An 18,073-nucleotide genomic window follows, 5' to 3' on the forward strand; every position below is an offset into this window, starting at 1 on the left:
AGAGCGAGGGAGACAAAGAATCTGAAGCAGGCTCCAGGCTCTGAGCTGTCAGAACACAGCCCAAAGCGGGGCTTGAACTCACGATCCGTGAGATCATGACCTGAGCCGAAGTCAGACGCTTAACCGACTGAGCCACCCATGCGCCCCCATATGTGGTTTATAAAATGCTACTTAAAATCTTAAGGGGTGCCTGGATGACAGTCCGTTAAGCGTCTGACTCTTGGTTTTGGCTCAGGTCATGATCTCAAGGTTCAAGGAATAGAGCATTGGGCTCTGCACTCATTGTGGAGCCTGCTTGGGACTCTCCCTCTCTCTGCCCTCCCCTGCTTGTACTCTCTCTCAAAAATAAATAAACATTAAAAAAAGTCTTAGAAAAAAAGAGATTTAAACTCTTAAAATATCATGACCATGGACCACTTTTTCTTCCTTCTTGTATACTCCCACCAAGTATCAGTGCTATATCTAATGGCGTGAGTGGGAAGCAACCAAATGATGTCCTCTGGCAAATCTACCAGGATCATACTAAAAAGGTCTTAGTTTTTGCAGGATTTACTTTTAACCTACTCAGGTTTTCAATGGCTCCCCAACAAAGTTACTGTCCACTTGAGGTTCAAAATTCTGTTCCATTCCATTCTATTCCACTCCACTCTGGAATTCTATTCCAGAAGTAAGACATTAAAGGTTTCAGTAGACATGCATTGGTACCTAGTTGGGGCAACTCACAGACTAAATTTCATTCAGAATCAAAGCACAATTAGACAGCCAATAAAGAAGCAGAGAAAGTTTCTTTATGCTTTTGAATCTGGAGGAGGAGGGAAAGAAACAGGTTGTCACAAAGTGAAAAAAGTACACAGAAGTGTGAAGCTACAGACAAACCCATCTAATACCTGGGTTTTGCCTCAAGGCTACCAATAGTTACCTTCAACTGTATGCAGACAAACCTGAGTAGAGATATGTATCAATTATTTCATCTTAATGCAGTGCTACTGACAACTCCTGACATATTTCCAGTCTACTTCAGTTGTTTTATTCTACACAATATAGTGAATTTAGTTTCAAAAAAGATTTGCAACAATATACATTAATCAAACTGTAACTATAAAGGCTTTCATTTGAGAGATTTAAAAAATGAAGTCTACTTAAAATCTGAGAGTACTTTTCCTAGTTGTGACAGTGAATGTGGCTACAAGGATCATACTGGTGGTGTGGCTTTTCCTGATAATTCTGATTATTCCTTTATGTGACACCTCTCTGAGGATGTCTATAATTCATGTTATATTTGTATAACAGTATTTGTTCTTGGTGTCTTGTAACTTTAAGATTACAGCAGACAATATTTTTGTTCCTTTGGTAATCATTTATAGTTATTAATATAGTATTGAATGAACCTGACATTTATTACATTTTCCTGAATTAAGTGTTTATTAAACAAAATGGTCACAACCTATCAGTGGCTGGCACAATTATCCAAAAACAAAACTGTTACATTTTTTCTGAACAACAGTATATACACATCATCTCAATTCTTCCAATCTTAAGATAATGAACTTTAAAAGCAGGGGTGCCTGGGTGGCTCAGTCAGTTGAGCATCCAACTTCAGCTCAGGTCATGACCTCATGGCTCGTGAGTTTGAGCCCCGCATCGGGCTCTGTGCTGACAGCTCAGAGCCTGGAGCCTGCTTCAGATTCTGTGTCTCCCTCCCTCTCTATCCCTCCCCTGCTCATGCTCTGTCTCTCTCTCAAAATCAATAAATATTAAATTAAAAAAAAAAATTTTAAAAAGATGATGAAACAAAAGCTGCCTGAGTACTTTATCATTTTTCAAATCATTTTCATATATATTACTACTGCACGTGATTTTTACTGCAAACCTGGGAAGTAAGGTAGAGCAAAAGCTAAATGATTTCCAATGAAGTTTCAAAGACAGTATGTCAAAAGTTTATGTATTTTTACACTTGCTTTAGTGTTCCTTTTCATATAGTCAAAGTCTTTTGACTGGGTCTCAAGGTTGGAAAAGAGGCACAGATAATAACAGTTACTAATGGTCACCAAAATTTGGAATTCTAGTGTTTATTTATAGACTAACACCTTATGAGGGAGACTGGTAGGATCTTTTCACCAGTCTTTACTTGTCAAGAGTTTCAGAATAGAAAAGGATACAAGTGGACTTTACAAAACTATTATTTTCCAAAGGCAAATCTCATGGAATTCTAAAATGTTAAGAGTAACAGACTTAGTTCAAAGTGCCAGGTCTTAGCTTTCTTCTGGCCAGCAAATACAGAAATGAGAGGTCTTAAAGAAAACTACTTTCTGCCCCCCCCCTTTTTTTGACATCTGACTTTATTTTTTCCCCTAGGTTTCTACTGAATCATGATTTCCAAATACAACTATAAATACAGATATAAATTTAGAGATGAAAAGATGACCAAATGTTTGCATGTATACATAGTGTGTGTGCACGCACGCACACACACACAGACACACACACACACACACACACACACACACACACAGAGGATATGAAGAATTCATGGTACAAACAACTTTTAAAATCTTTCATTTACTAGAACACATTTTAATAGCACTATTACACAATATGAAACGAGATCTGAAGAAATGAAGGTTAAAAGTTCAACTTACCAAACTGTAATTTCTTCATAACAGCCACATATTTTTCTTCAAGCGATTTCAATACTGATAAAGGTTTGGGTTTCATAGCCACCTTCTTTGAACATTCACCTAGTTTTTTTTCTGTTATTTAATATTTCAAGATAAATAATATAAGCATACATTTTAAAAGATTAAAACAAAAACAGTTTCTACAGTTCAAAGTTCGAATTCTAAAAAATGAACAAACTCTTCACAATTATCTTCCTGGTGTATCAGTTTAAGTATAAGAGATTTTTATGTCATAAACATAACTAATAGGGCTAAAACCCTTATCGACTTTAAAGTTTATGTTCTTAAAATCTGTAAAATTAGTTTGACCCAATCAGGCAAGACAGCAGACGTAAAACAATAGATAATACACTGCTAAGACATGAAAATGCTAACTTAAACTAAATTCTCACACCCAGTCTAAATGTACTCTTTCCTATCCAGTACAATGGCATTTTTCAATTTCACAACTACCAACAGGAAGAAGAGAAGTTCATGACATGTCTGTCTGCCTGCTCAATCTAGTGTGAGTGATCGTACAAAGGAGACGTAAGTATTTCAAAATTAGAGACTATTCACGATTAACTTGAAAATGTGGCAACAAAATTTTTAGGTAAATGAGCTTGCTTGCAAAGCATTAACACAGAGAAAAGAGAGAGGTAGTTTTCAGAAGTAAATGAAACATCTCTGGGTCAAAAGAAAAGCAGCAAAGGACAGTTCTGTACCTTGATTTGCCTGCCGTAAACTGGTAGTGGCTGCATGCACAATCTCAGCAGTCTTCTGGATGTCCGGTACCAATAGTGTAAGTCCTTCTGGTTCTTGATCAGATGCATCTGGTTTTACTCCTGTTTTAACATTTTCCCTTTTAGATCTGAATTTTTTTTTTTTTTTAATATGGGAAGAAATGCAAGGAAAATTAAGGCTTTAGGATTGAAAAACAAGTACCTCTGTTAAGTCACAGTGGTTAAAAATCAAAATGACAGTGTGTATTTCATTTGAAATACATATGATATATAGCAGAAGTAGTTTAAGTTAGACTCATTGTTGTTTTGAAGCCACAGAATAATGCCTAGCATAATAAATAAAGCTTTGGATAGGTTTTCCCTTCAAATGTGATCAATCTAAATAAAAAATGAACACTGTAAAAACACCCAGATACTCGATATGTCCTTGGATCCACACTTTTAAAAACGTACTTGTAGTACAGTAATTACAAATACCTGGAAGTAGAAGAAATCATTTTCATTATCTAAAAGGGACAGAGGTCTATCCTCTGTCTTCTAAGATTTGGGAATCAAAGAACCATATGTATACTTTTTCACTGTAATACTATTTGTATTTCACTCAGAGTAAGTATATTCTTTCCCAAGGGGAGAATTAAAAGATATATTCTGGAGTAAAAATGAAGGTTTATTACTAGGTATCTTAATGCAATGTGCTTTTATACATCCTAACTTTATATTTAAACAGTAAGTTTTAGGGCATAATCATTTTAGAGGCATTCTCTATCCAGGGTCTAAAATGTACCCAATCTTGTATCAAATTCTGTATCATTAACAGGATGTACTACAACAATGTCTCTGTGTATGGCATCAAAATGTTTCTTTAAATTTTCTAGGTGAATACAGTAGAGTTTTATTGTAAGAGTCACCGAAATTAGTAAGTGAATATCAATATCCTTTTTTGTATTTCAACTCTCAGCACATATTTTTCACTTAATAATCATCATACTATTGCTTAGATACTAAAAACTTACACTTTTGTTAATTCATTAAATAGATAATACAAACTGAAAACACATATAAATAAAGGTGTTTAAAATATTCATGCTACAGCATCACTTATTCTTCTAGCTGTATACCTACCAACAAAAGGACTTGGCAACTGTATTACAACTGTATTTCACAGTGAGCATGGAGACTTAGATGAGCTATAAAAAGACTAGCAGAAGGTAGAAGAGTCCTTAACAAAATAATATTGTTAGCTATGTATAAACGAACTATTCTTCAGCACAAAGACAAAAATCTGCTCAGAAGCAATTCAGTGCTTACACTTGAGGGAGCTGTTAAGAGGTAAACGAAGAAGGGCCACTCAGGTGGCTAGCAAGGGTAACCATATATAGCATTATGTGTGCGTTCTGAACTGATTTCTGCAGTGTGTGAAAAAACTAGTACCCACAGGTATTTTTAACTAGAAGGTATATAGTTGCCTCACCTGGCAAGATGGCTCAACTCAATGTGTCACTGGGTTACTGTCTGAGGTTACTACTGAGGTATAAGAAATCACATAGAACGCATGGCCAACTTGGTGGATGTTATATTGTACCTCATTTCAGTCATCAATTTCTGCACAGGTACATGTATATGAACATGAATGTTTGCATGTATATGTAAGGAGACTATAGTGAATGAATGTTGTAAGACTGAAATATCAGGCATTTTAAGTGCTGGAATCAAATAAGATATTGTCTTTTAAAAAAAGCTATGAAATAAAGTGGAGACTATTGCTTAATAGTATCTGATACTTTTCTTAATAAAGATGTAATGCTGGACAAGCTCAAACAGATTCTCAACTTCTGCATTTATCAACAGCTATTCACAATCAGTGTCAAACACTGAGAATCAAGAAAAGTGCAATAAGCTGTTTGACTTTCTGAATTTAGAAGGACTCCCCCACCAATTGTAAATGATTCTCCCTCTGATACCAGGGCTTAAAAAAATCTTAAGTAATAGGATCACTGACCGTAACAGGAAAACAACAGTAAGTAGTTTGAAAAACAAAAACAAAAACAAAAACAGAAGAGCTACGGTTATAGCCACAATAAAATAAAGATGGTTTCCTAAAATCTGTCATCAAACAGTTGATCCACTGGATGCTCAATGAAGATTTCATTTAAGAAACACATCTTGCGAAGCAGAGAAGAAAGATATGAAGTGAAGTGCGTTTTTCCAGGATTAGGGTGTTTTCTCCCTGAAGAAACAAGAGTGTCTGGCATGGAGAGTAAAGTGCGCAACACAAGTGAGAGCAAGTCAGCCTTGGAGAGAGGACTCATCCTAAACTCCAAGCCCTATTCATGGATACCGATTTCCTAAATCCAGTTTTTAAAAGATGATTAGTAGGAGAAATTCCTATTATTAAAGTAGTCCAAACAGTCAGGATGGTAAATTTCATATATATATATATATATATTTTGGACCACAAAATTTTAAAAAGATGCTAAAAAAGTGCAAAAATACACAAAAGTTAAAAAAATATGTTGATACCAAAGGTGTGAAAGAAATGATTTTATGCATCTCCTATCGAAGATAATGGTTAACTCATAAAGCAGTTATCTTTTAGAGCTTTACACCAGGTTCAAATGAGAAATTTTTACGTAACAACCTTGACAAAAACAGACAGGAGAAAAAGGGATAATGTCCAAAAGGTGAGAGTACTTCAAATCTACAAAGAACACACACTCCCTGCCTAATGATGACCACAACTAGTCATTGTCTGATATCCAACTACAGCCAGTAGTCTCTTTCCTATAAAAGTTGCAGGTTACTGTCAACCCATATGTAGGCCCAGCTCATGAAAAAAGGCCATACCTTCGCTCACATCCTGAAGTCTGTGGGAAAAGCTATTTGAGTTCAAGGCACCTAGCTGGAAGTAGGTCTCTGAGACTGACAATGGATCCAACATGGTAAAAGCAATCAGCGACGGCCGCTACCATGGTATCCGCTGCTTTGTGCATACGTTGAATCTGGTTGTGATCACTGCCCTGAAGAAATACGAGGAATCAACTGAAGTTTCTACTATTGCACAGAATTATCTGCAAACATTTTCCACTATGCTGTGAATTCCAACTAAACGGCTAACAAATTAAGCAAATTTTGGCTCTGTGACATGTAATTTGAACTAGGATGTGAGCAAAATGGGTAAATCTTTCTTGTAAAAACAAAAGAAAAAAATCCCCATAATTCAATATTCAGTTACAGTGCCCTATCTCTGCTAACACTGTCACCCAAAATAAGTTAGATTTTTGTAAGACTAAATGCAAAATATCAGAATTATGTTATTTTATAATCTATAAACCGAAAATAGCTTAATATAGCTATTTTCTTGGTAGAACATAAAGAAAGATCACCTCCATTCCCTGTACTCCTAATTCTAAAGTCAAAACAGTTGAAATAAACATTTAAAAAGTACAGCCATGTTGAACAAGTAATCTGGAGACAACATGCTGAAATGTCCAGATTCCAGAACTATTAAGAACTAGCATCTTAGATAAAGATTCTAAAACTGTAAGCAAATGAAACTTCTATGTTTCTCTGTAAACCAATGCATCATATAATATTCCACAGTTCTAAAGCTCTTTGTCAGGGATAAAGTCTAAAACGAATTAAGATTAAAAGTAAGCAGGAAGATTTAGAAAATACATTACTGTGGAGAACTATTTGCTTCTAATTATCTCCAGAAAACATGAAAATTCTTGAAATGCACCAGTAAATGGAGCAAAGACCTCTGTAAGATGAATGCTTTTCATTATTAGTTTAAACCTTAATTTTTAATTGATTCCCTTTTTCTTTTTATTATTTTTTTTTTAATTTTTTTTTTTCAGCGTTTATTTATTTTTGGGACAGAGAGAGACAGAGCATGAACAGGGGAGGGGCAGAGAGAGAGGGAGACACAGAATCGGAAACAGGCTCCAGGCTCTGAGCCATCAGCCCAGAGCCTGACGCGGGGCTCGAACTCCCGGACCGCGAGATCGTGACCTGGCTGAAGTGGGACGCTTAACCGACTGCGCCACCCAGGCGCCCCTCCCTTTTTCTTTTTAAACTCTTTCCAAACGGAAGTGTCAGTTTTAGTTTTCAATAGGATTTAAAATTGAAAACATAATCTCCATTGTCTTGGGAAGCATAAATGAGCACTATAGAAGGAAATATTCAAACAGAGGGTCCAATAAGCCTTTTAAAAATAAACCCTTGATTTCTAGATTAGATAAAAATATAACCTCTAGGTCAGATTAAACATCACAGGACAAAATGAAGGTACTGTGTGCTGTTGTGGAATGGAGTTGCCACAAATAATACGCTTTACCAAGGGATAATCCAACTGAGGCAAATAAAAGATAGTAAAATAAACATTGGCATCATTGTCTCCATCACCGAGTAAAAGGTTGATGAACTATGAAACTCGTTCAAGGTCATCAAAAACAGAAACTTAAAAAAAAAATGTAGGTATGATTATAACAAATACTTCTTGGTTATGAAACCAGGCCTCTTTCATTTTGTAGGTGTTAGAAGCAGAGGAAAAACAGGAGAAACTACGAAATGTTTTTCCAACAGAAACAAAGGTAGGAGAGCTAGAAATGAAATTCTCTGGTAACTAACTGAAGCCCTAGAGGAACTAGCCTAAGGCTGTTACAATAAGAGTCTGACAGAAAATACGCCTCTGAAAAAGAGGTCAATTAATCTTATTGCTTAGTTAGATAAAAAGGAATTGGGTATTTCTACAAGAGAATTAAATTATTTTCATTTTATTAAAAAAATTATTTTTAATGTTTAATTTAGTTTTGAGAGAGAGACAGAGAGACATAATGTGAGCAGGCGAGTGGCAGAGAGAGAGGGAGACACAGAATCCCAAGCAGGCTCCAGGCTCTGAGCTGTCAGCACAGAGCCCGACACGGGGCTCGAACTCACAGATGGCAAGATCATGACCTGAGCCAAAGTCGAATGCTCAACCAACTAAGCCACCCAGGTGCCCTATTTATTTTTAAAAGTTTATTTATTTTACTTTGGGGGGGAGGGAGTGTGAGCAGGGAGGAGGGGAGAGTGTGAGCAGGGGAAGGGGCAGAGAAAGAGAGAGGGAGGGAGAGAGAAACAGAGAGACAGAATGAATCCTAAGCAGGCTCTATGTTGTCAGTACAGAGCCTGACATGGGCCTCATGAGCCGTGAGATCATGACCTGAGCTGAAATCAAGAGTCAGATGCTTAACCTACGAAGCCACCCAGGTGCCGCAGAATTCAGTTATTTCTAAAATATGATGAACTTTCTTATACCAGAAGATGCTTCGAAATAGCTAAGGGAAATGGAAATAAAAGATGTTTGCTTTAATGCTGTTAGAGAGAAGTACAAATCCAGAACGCCTCATACTCAACACAGACATTTGTGATGCATCCTTATTAGCAATTCAGATTATTTGACTGACAGCAAGTCCCTCTTCCAAATTTTTGGTCAAACTGTCAATTACTAAATATACTAAATACGATTATTTGCCTACTAGAGTCCAGTAGGAAAAGTCTGCATAGAAGATCAAAGATAAAATAAATGGTCTTCACCCCTGCTCCAAGGAAGCTATGAAGTGAAACCAAACTACTATGGCTTACTCTGACTTTGTTTTGAGAGAAAAGGTTGTAATTGCCAGCAGAAACTGAATTTCACCAGGACTGATATGTAAAAGCTGAAGGGGTCACATCTTCACAGTGTGACTATGTTGTGGGCAAAAGAATGAATTTTCACACTAGACAATTATATTTCAAATGGAAATGATTATATATGTATGTGTGTGTATATAAAAGTTTATATATATATACACACACAAAAGTTTAAAGTATCATGTTATGTTACCTGTGCCACAGATCCCTTCATTAACAAGATGAGTTGCTTTCAAGTTCTCATGTTTAAGTCTAAAATAAAATGTTGATCAATAAGTGGCCATAAATAGGAGGGGGAATGTTTCTGCTTATTTTTCAAATATCAACTATTGCTACACAAGTTCTTTAACTATCCCTTGACAAGAGAGTTAAAGATATCAGAAATGTAAGGTATACAAAGATAGCAATAACATTCAGGAGACAGAAAATAATAGAGTGTGTGGAGGATGGGGAGAGGCTTCTTTCATCACACAGAGAAAACAATTTTATCACCTATGCCCTGCCCTAATCTATGCAAGTGGATACCAAATCAGATTGAAAAGACAGTAGAGGAAAAACACACACATTGGTAATTAAGAAAATACCAGAGAAATGCTTTTCATAAATTCTTTATTATTTTTTTTCAAGAGAGAGCACAATTGGGAGAGAGCGGCAGAGGGAGAAAGAGAATTCAAAACAAGTTCCATGCTCAGTGTGGAGCCAAAGGCTGGGCTCGATCCCGTGACCCTGAGATCACGACCTGAGCCAAAATCGAGAGGTGGCACACTCAACGGACTGAGCCACCCAGCCGCCCCCTGCTTTTTATTAATTCTTTTGACCAAGAAAAACATCAAATGGGTAATGCTGACTCACTCTTCATTTAAGTGGTAAGTATACAAAGTTGCTCTCTGTTCATGTACGAGAGAGACCAAAAAACAGTGAGGCTTAGGTTTACTTTAGCAATGTAGTAATTACTACTTAGGCACAACACAAATGCTATCATATCTAAGGTAATATGCTGCCTTTTAAGAGCCTATCATGACTTGAAAATTCTTCAGGTAATGAAAAAAGGTCAGTAAAAGGAAATTATCAGAAAAACTCTGTAGAATTTGCATTATTGTATATACTTTTATAATTACTAAAAGCAAAATTTTTAATTAGAAAAATAATTTTACTTCACTATCATTAAAAAAAAATTATATATCCTAAATATCTAAAACCAGCTCAGAAAAAAGTCCACCTCTCCAATTTCTAATTATTCACTGATGCACAAACTGAATTGTTCTTTGGAAGTTAGGTTTAACTTAGTGGATAAATATATTTGGGAGTTATCACAGCTTTGCCACAAAGTATCAGAGAACCTGGAACAAACCAAAGTATTTATGGACCTTGTTTTCCTCATTTATAAAAAGAAATATCTGAACTACCTTAAGTCTAGACAGTCCCCTTATAGCTCTAAAACCTACAGATAATATGGAACAGGTTATTTGTTAGGATGTGCCCGGAAGGATTTGTTATAAACTAAACCTTGTTAGCAAGACACTTCAAATGCAGCAATTCACAGTGCTTGAAATTGCATCTGGGATAAAGACCATGGAAACTGTCCGGAAACATAAAGCTCATATACTGTAATTTGATAAGGCATAATCATTTTATATTGTTATGTTATGCTACTGAGATAGAAATATTAAGTCAACTTATAATTTTTTACAGTTTTTTTGTTAGTCATTAAAAAAATATTTTTTTAAAAAGTAGACTGCACACCTAGCACGGAGTGTATCACAGGGCTTTAACTCACAACCCTGAGATAAATATCTGAGCTGAGATCAAGAGTCAGACACTTAACCAAATGAGCCACCCAGGCACCCCTTAAAAATTAAAAAAAAAAATTTTTTTCTTTTAAGCAGGCTCCACGCCCAATGCGTAGTATGCTCCAGTGACTGTGCCAGCAAGGCACACTGTTAATCACTTAAATAATAGAATAAGTTGTATTTTGGCATTTGATCAATGTGTTCTCAAGAAACAGCTAAGCCTCAAGTATAGCCATTATACAAGCATGAAGCCTAAGTGATAACTGAACTATTTTGGTAAGATACAGTAACAGTGGTCTATCTGGAGTAAGGGTCAATCGACTTGTCTTTCTTCATATAAATTTATTGAAAACATTTTTTAATATTTATTTACCTTTGAGAGAGAGACAGAGCATGAGGGGGGAGGGGCAGAGAGGGAGACACAGAATCTGAAGCAGGTTCCAGGCTCTGAGCTGTTAGCACAGAGCCTGACACGGGACTTGAACTCACGAACCATGATCATGACCTGAGCTGAAGTCAGAGGTTAACTGACTGAGCCACCCAGGCACCCCTAAAAAATCTTGTTTTTAATAATGAACAACATAGGCATCAGGAGACGGGGAGCAATGTGCAGATTTATAACCTATTACTAAGTTTTTAATGTTAAACTCTTAAGCAGTAGTTTCATTCTCTTTCAAACAACGGTAAGAAATATTTTCTTGCCTACTGCATACAGCAGGGGAAACTAATAAATACACATTTAAAAACTTCTGAAACTGTATACACTCCACAGAAGTTGAAGTTCTATTACTTCTTTATATTTTTATATGACTACATGCTACTCTAAATTTATTAAAACTTACTCCATAATTTAAATCAGTTTGGATAATCCTCAAGAAACAAAAAGGAAATCAATGAAAGCACAGAGGCTGTAACACAAATACTATACTAAAGCAAAAATACTTCAAACTGGCAGAACAAAAGGAATACAATCAATCTGACAGTTATGAAAATTCACTTTCACCAGATTCCGATCTTTTATAATTGGTATAAAATTAAGTGGTAGTGACTTTGGACTTATACATCAATGAGTATCTAATCACAGACTGTCTTTGGCACGTGGGTAACACTGCTTACACCTTGTATATACATCTTTGGCCCTCTACTTTTGACACACTGTCATTCTCAATGCACTTCCTCTCCATCTCTCTCTCTCTCTCTCGCTCTCTCTCGGTCCTTAGGGAACTATTTCTTCCCTTGGCTTTAGGCTTGTAGGCCTAAAAATTAAAAGTATTAACCACAAAAATCATTAAATCATTAAGCTGAAGAAAAAAGCCAGAAATTAAGACGTTGTGTAGAAAATAAATGAGAAGCCAGTAAACTTCTTCTGCATTAGGCCAAAAAGAAAAAGGTTTTTCTGAGAAATGGAATGTTTATGGTAATGAAAAATTTTAACCACCACGAAGGGAGTTAATTCCACTTAGAGTGCTAATCTTGTGTGGATGAATATTCAACTTTTTGCTCTTCACAGGTGCCTAGTATATCACAGGACCAAGTAAAGGAAATGGAGCTCTTTATCACTTCTGAAATCCTTTGTTCTATTGAAGTGATGACTAAAGTGGCTTTTGAATAATGTCTCTGAAATAAAGTAATAAACTCTATTATTGAGGCAAAATTAAATAGCACCAATATTTACAGTTTAACCATTTCCCCGTTTTCACTGAAATTATTATAAAAAGTTTCAAATGAACAAGAAAAACACTACACAAAATTTCCTAATGGTAGCATCATGAAACGCTCCAATATTGTTTAGGTTTTAAGTAATAAATAATGGAAGAAAATGACCTAAGTAGAAAATTGTATTACATAACTTACAAGCACAGTTGAAGTGTGCTTTAAAATTGCTACAGAACTAATGTATAAAACATGTCATTTATATTTCATTTATTTTGAAAGAGAGAGAGAGAGAGTGCACATAGAAGTGTGAGCAGGGGAGGAGGGAAGGGCGGGTGTGGGGTGGGGGTGGGGGGTGAGAATCCCAAGCAGGCTCCCAGTTGTGAGCACAGAGGCGACGTGGGGCTCCATCTCAAAAAAATCTCAAGAATCATGAGATCATGATCTGAGCCAAAATCAAGAGTTGGATCTTAACTGAATGAGCCACCCAGGTGCCCCTATATCATCTATATTTAAAAAAAATCAATTTCTGAAAAAATCCTGACACCTAATTACCTTTAATCTTGTCTATTTCAGACAAAAGCAGGAAAGTATTGAATGTAAAATTCTCTATTTTGAAGTGATACACTTTGGCCATTCTTTTGTGCTTCCTAATCCCTGATTTATCTTAATCTAAAAGCTTACTAAAAATCAGTCTAAAACAATATTAATCAGTTTGTCTATGTTAACCATTAGACTCAAATTAACCCTATGCAGTTATTATAAACTGTGAATCTTGAAAAGACAGGTTAGGAAAGGAGGTAAGTAATAAAAATATAGAATCATGAATAAAAGAATACTAGAATATTATCATCTTTAGGAAGCTCTTAATGCAAACTGTAGAGTCAATATTTAACAACTGCCTAAGGAATGTCAACTTCAAGCCAGGAAAGAGGAATGTAGTAAGCTAGAAGTACATTCATTCCCCGAGTGGTGCTCTGGTTTCACTAAATATCAATCCCACCAGTCATCAAACTATCCTCACCTACAAGAGATCATTGTTTTAATTCAGGTATAATTATAATCGAAGGAAATTTGAAACATGCCTCAGAGTCTATTACTTTAAAAATTAAGATTCAGAAGCTACTTTTCAGATATATCAATGTGTGTGCATTGATATATACATGCATATATAATTATATCTCACATATAATAACAACAGCTCAGTAATTACAGAACTAGTAGGTGTAAAAGGCATTCCCACGGTGTCGTGCCACTGTGCCAACAACTCAAGTTCCTCCTCTAAGCAGTCGCTCTTGCTTGAGCCTTTGGGTACACAGAAAGTGGGTAATGCAAATCCGATCAGATCTCTGAAATCCTTTCAGTAGCTCATCACCACATTTAAGAGCAAGTAACTGTAAATACACCCCTCTTCACCTTCTAGCTCCTGCTTTCATCTCTAGTTTCATCTCCCACGCATATACCATACCTAGTCACACCAAATTTCTTCAGGTTTCCCTGAACATGCGATACTTTCTTTCACTGCTAACATTATTCCCAGTTTGGTATAGCAGGCCACTGCACACTTCATTTAGCTAATTCCTACTTACTCCTAAATATAATCACAAATTTCTACTGCACAAATTAGGTAAATGATGTGCCTTTTCAGTTTCTTAACAGTATCTTTCTGTTTCCTCTTACAGAAGGGTTCAAAGTGTGGGTGGGGGAGAGTCGGCTCACCTATATCATCTCCTTCACTCTTTGAATTTTGAGATCAAAATCAGTTGGGACAGAATAATCTCAGTCAGGTTATTCCCGGCAGGAGAATAACTTCCTTTCAGTACTGGGGCAAAACATTCTCATTTCTCTCATCCACAAAAGGGAGATAAAAATTGTAAATATATACAGAAGAAATAATTTTCTTTTTTTTTCTTTTTTTTTTAAATGTTTTTATTTATTTTTGAAGGAGAGAGAGACCGAGCGTGAGCAGGGGAGGAGCAGAGAGAGAGGGAGACATAGAATTTGAAGCAGGCTCCAGGCTCCGAGCCATCGGCCCAGAGCCCAACGCGGGGCTCGAACTCCCGAACTGGGAGATCATGACCTGAGCCGAAGTCGGACGCTTAGCCGACTGAGCCACCCAGGCGTCCCCAGAAGAAATAATTTTAATGAAAATCATTACAGGTAACCACGATCATCATCTAGGGACCTGCAGAGTGCACAGCAAATCTATTTCTTCTTTATTTAAGATAAACAAATGGTCACATATAAATGATACAAATTTCATTCGAAGGGGAAAAACTGCATTCCCTTTGTGTATGCTTGGTTTAAAAAAAATAACATATGAGAAGTTAACAAGGCATAACGAGAGAAAAAAATGAGGAAATAAAGTATATAAATAAAATATATAAACATAATAAATAAGTACTTGCTTTAACTTAAAAAAAAAAAACATACTAAAAAGATGTATTTTATTCATCCTTACATTTTTTTATTGAGAGCATAGACAAAAAGAACATAAACATTTTCTGAGCGGAGGTACACCTACACATTATTTTTAAAGTCACAGCTCCAAACCCTGACAATGCCACAAAACATATACTAAAAGTGATCAATGAACAGAACATATTTGCCTTGACCATCGTTTTCTCAAAAGTATCCTGGTTTAAAAAAAAAAAAAAAAAAAATGCAGTTGGGATCAAGTAGGCAGGTGGGGAGAGGGGAAGTTTTATACTTTCAAACAGTGTTAAAATTGAACTTAGCCAACTTCTGTGGGTATAAACTCTTTAAGGAAACTGGAAAATTCTGCTCACTTTATTAAAGTTCTATCATTATGAAAATATAAAATGAAATACATCTTAGGTCATGACAGTCTGGAAGAGAATAGATTTTACCCTCTCTGTGTGGAGTGGAAAATGAATTCTCAATGTACCAAACCTCAAAAGGCAAGTAGGGATGTTATAACATGTATGTCTTTGATGGTTTCTTTTTCTAACAGAGGCTGTAAAATATAACAGATATCATGAACAATCCTGACTAAGAAGAATACTCAAATCCTAAGGTAAAACTCACTAGCATTGTTTCTACATTACTAAAGCAGAGCTATTAAAAATAGTTATTGCAGAGTCACCATAAAGATAAAACAACATAAATAAAATGAGCTCTGAACAGTCATTATGATCTTTTACATACATGTTTTGGTGATAGAAAATTTAGAGTGTGAAGTATCATTTTTTTCTTACTGAAGAAGGAAGGAAAGAATTTGAAGAATAATTTTTTTTTTCCAGTAGGAAAAGCAGAAAACCAAAGCTCCAGTCAAATGACACTTGTTATTATCTATCTGAAATTAAATTTTTACAGTGAATCATGAATACAGTTTATACAGAAGTTTACTTTTAAAAAATTATACTGCGTATGTTATGGAGGCAGGAAATATATTAACTTAGGAAAAGCAACAAAAAGGCCACTCTAGGCATACTAATTCCAATCACTGCATCTTCTGTAATTACCTTAGAACTCAATACACTGTAACTTCATTTTTGCAGAAATTATAGCTTAAGGAAATACATAATATAGAGTTGTTCATATTTTAATGGTCTTATTTTCACATTTAGACTGTCATAAATTTATGATTATTATTTTTAACGAAAGTAAAGTGATAATTATAACTACATTCCTAATCTTTACGCAATTTTTTCATCTAAGAAATAGAATACTCCTGGGAAAAAACACTCCATTTCATAAAAATTTTCAATACATCTCAAAAGACAAAAATATGAGGTACAGAAACACAGGGCAAGATCCCTCTAAAAAAACACAGGGCAAGATTCCCCCTAAAAATACTCAAAAGCTCTGCATATTTTATATTAAATGCTTTGTCAAGAACTGTATGTTTATTGTACAATAAGGAACAGAGATGACCAGGGTAGAGATGGGATGATCAATTAGAAGTTTCTCAATGAGACATTAGCTCAATTAGAAAATTAGACCTTCAGTTCAATTATGACATGACACCTTGTTTAGGTAATTATACCAGCTGCCTAGATTACCAGTTAGATTTCTGACATGATGAAGGTTGGGACCAAACATAATGTTCTCTTTTCTACAACAGAAACTATCTCACTATCAAAGAAAATATACCTTTACATTGTCCTTCCCTGGTGAAAGAGTAGTATGAACCTACAGCTCTTTTGTTTCCACAAACTGGCTCTTCCTTAATCTTTTGTCCAAATTATGATTTTTACTGCCTGGTAGTGAGCCGCTAGCTTTAAAAGTGATAGTGACAATACAATAAATGAATAGTCAGGATTATCTCAGCAGCTGACTCCTCCCTGAAAAAATTATTCTTCCAGTGACCAAATCTCTGCCATTGCTTGACGTCTACAGTGTTTCTGAAATTTATTATCTTAAAAAAATACGTGAGAATAGGTAGAATATATTGTAAAGATGGTAAAGAACATTAATTGACTCAAAAGACCACTGACAAAAGAATAAACTCCCATTTGCAGTATAAATGCTCTAAAAATCAGAATTTGGCCATCTACGTAAAACGGATAACCACTGAACAGATTCTGCTAAGAGAAAGAAAAAGGTTTGCCAGGTAACTTAAAAAGAGTTTTTGTTTTCAGAACTCATCATCTGAATCTAATGAGGTATAAACTTAAGCCAAACATTCATTAAGTAATTAAATTTACCAAGAAGATAAATACTAACTTTATTATAACTTCGAGAAATAAATACTGAATCTTCTCACTTCTAAAAAAAGATTATAGCATGAATTATAGCATGTATCACAATGCAATAGGAGTAATCCATAAATCCAACAATTCTATTTCTATGAATCTACTGTGTGGAGATTTCTACAAGCCTCAAAAGACGTATATCTGAGTTTATAAAATGAAAAAAGCCCAAATGTCCACTAACAGATGGTTAAGTAAAACATAGCATCTCTATACAATGCATAATTGGTAGTATTAAAAACAATGTCAGCCCAAATGTATTTACAGACACTGAAAGGTGTCTTTGTCCTCAATATGGACTAAAACTAGCATACATCTGTATAATCAGTACAATATGACAAAATTTAAGAAAAACTCTATACCTAAAGCCCTAAGATTGTACAAGCAGATGTCTGATAAGCCAATGTAAATAAATGTTTCTGAGTGTAGGATTTGGTGGATACTTTTTCTTTGTAGTTTTATATCTTGCTTGTGTGCATATGTGTTTAATCAGAACATGTCATTTAAGAAAACCCAAAAAGTTAGTTTCAAAAGATTGTTAGGGGCACAATCAAGAGCAATGAACCAAGTATACTACCTTAAACGGTTGGTGTAGGTATCAACACACGTCTTCATTTTGGCTAATAATGTACCAACAGAAGTCTGGCACTCTGACTGTTCTTCTTCCTCTTCACCATTCTCTGTAGAAAGAGGCAACAGTAGGGGCACCATGGACGTACAAGAAGCAATGGCCCGGAGCAATTCCAGCAGAGCTCGATAGAGTGGCACATGTCTTGCCATATCAAGAACTGTAAAAGGAAAAGGAAAAGCATAAAATGAGAACATGTGTAATATAAAAGTCC

The 18,073-nt window shown here is 35.4% G+C and overlaps 1 protein-coding gene across 26 annotated transcripts in view; it reads right to left on the reverse strand.

Annotated features, from left to right (window-relative positions):
• BIRC6 (baculoviral IAP repeat containing 6) overlaps positions 1 to 18,073 on the reverse strand; it is a 223,456-nt gene that overhangs the window by 22,651 nt on the left and 182,732 nt on the right. For 25 of the 26 annotated variants that reach the window (XM_045447194.1, XM_045447217.1, XM_045447216.1 and 22 more), the window contains 3 exons: positions 17,809 to 18,019; positions 3,383 to 3,528; positions 2,640 to 2,750 (listed from right to left, as the gene is read on the reverse strand). In XM_045447194.1, the coding sequence (XP_045303150.1) occupies positions 2,640 to 2,750; positions 3,383 to 3,528; positions 17,809 to 18,019 (468 nt within the window). Of the gene's footprint in view, positions 1 to 2,639; positions 2,751 to 3,382; positions 3,529 to 6,244; positions 6,418 to 17,808; positions 18,020 to 18,073 lie in introns of those variants that run through there. The other variant, XR_006703691.1, reaches the window with a different exon arrangement.

This window comes from Leopardus geoffroyi, chromosome A3 (assembly GCF_018350155.1).
Source record: "Leopardus geoffroyi isolate Oge1 chromosome A3, O.geoffroyi_Oge1_pat1.0, whole genome shotgun sequence".
NCBI lineage: Eukaryota > Metazoa > Chordata > Mammalia > Carnivora > Felidae > Leopardus > Leopardus geoffroyi.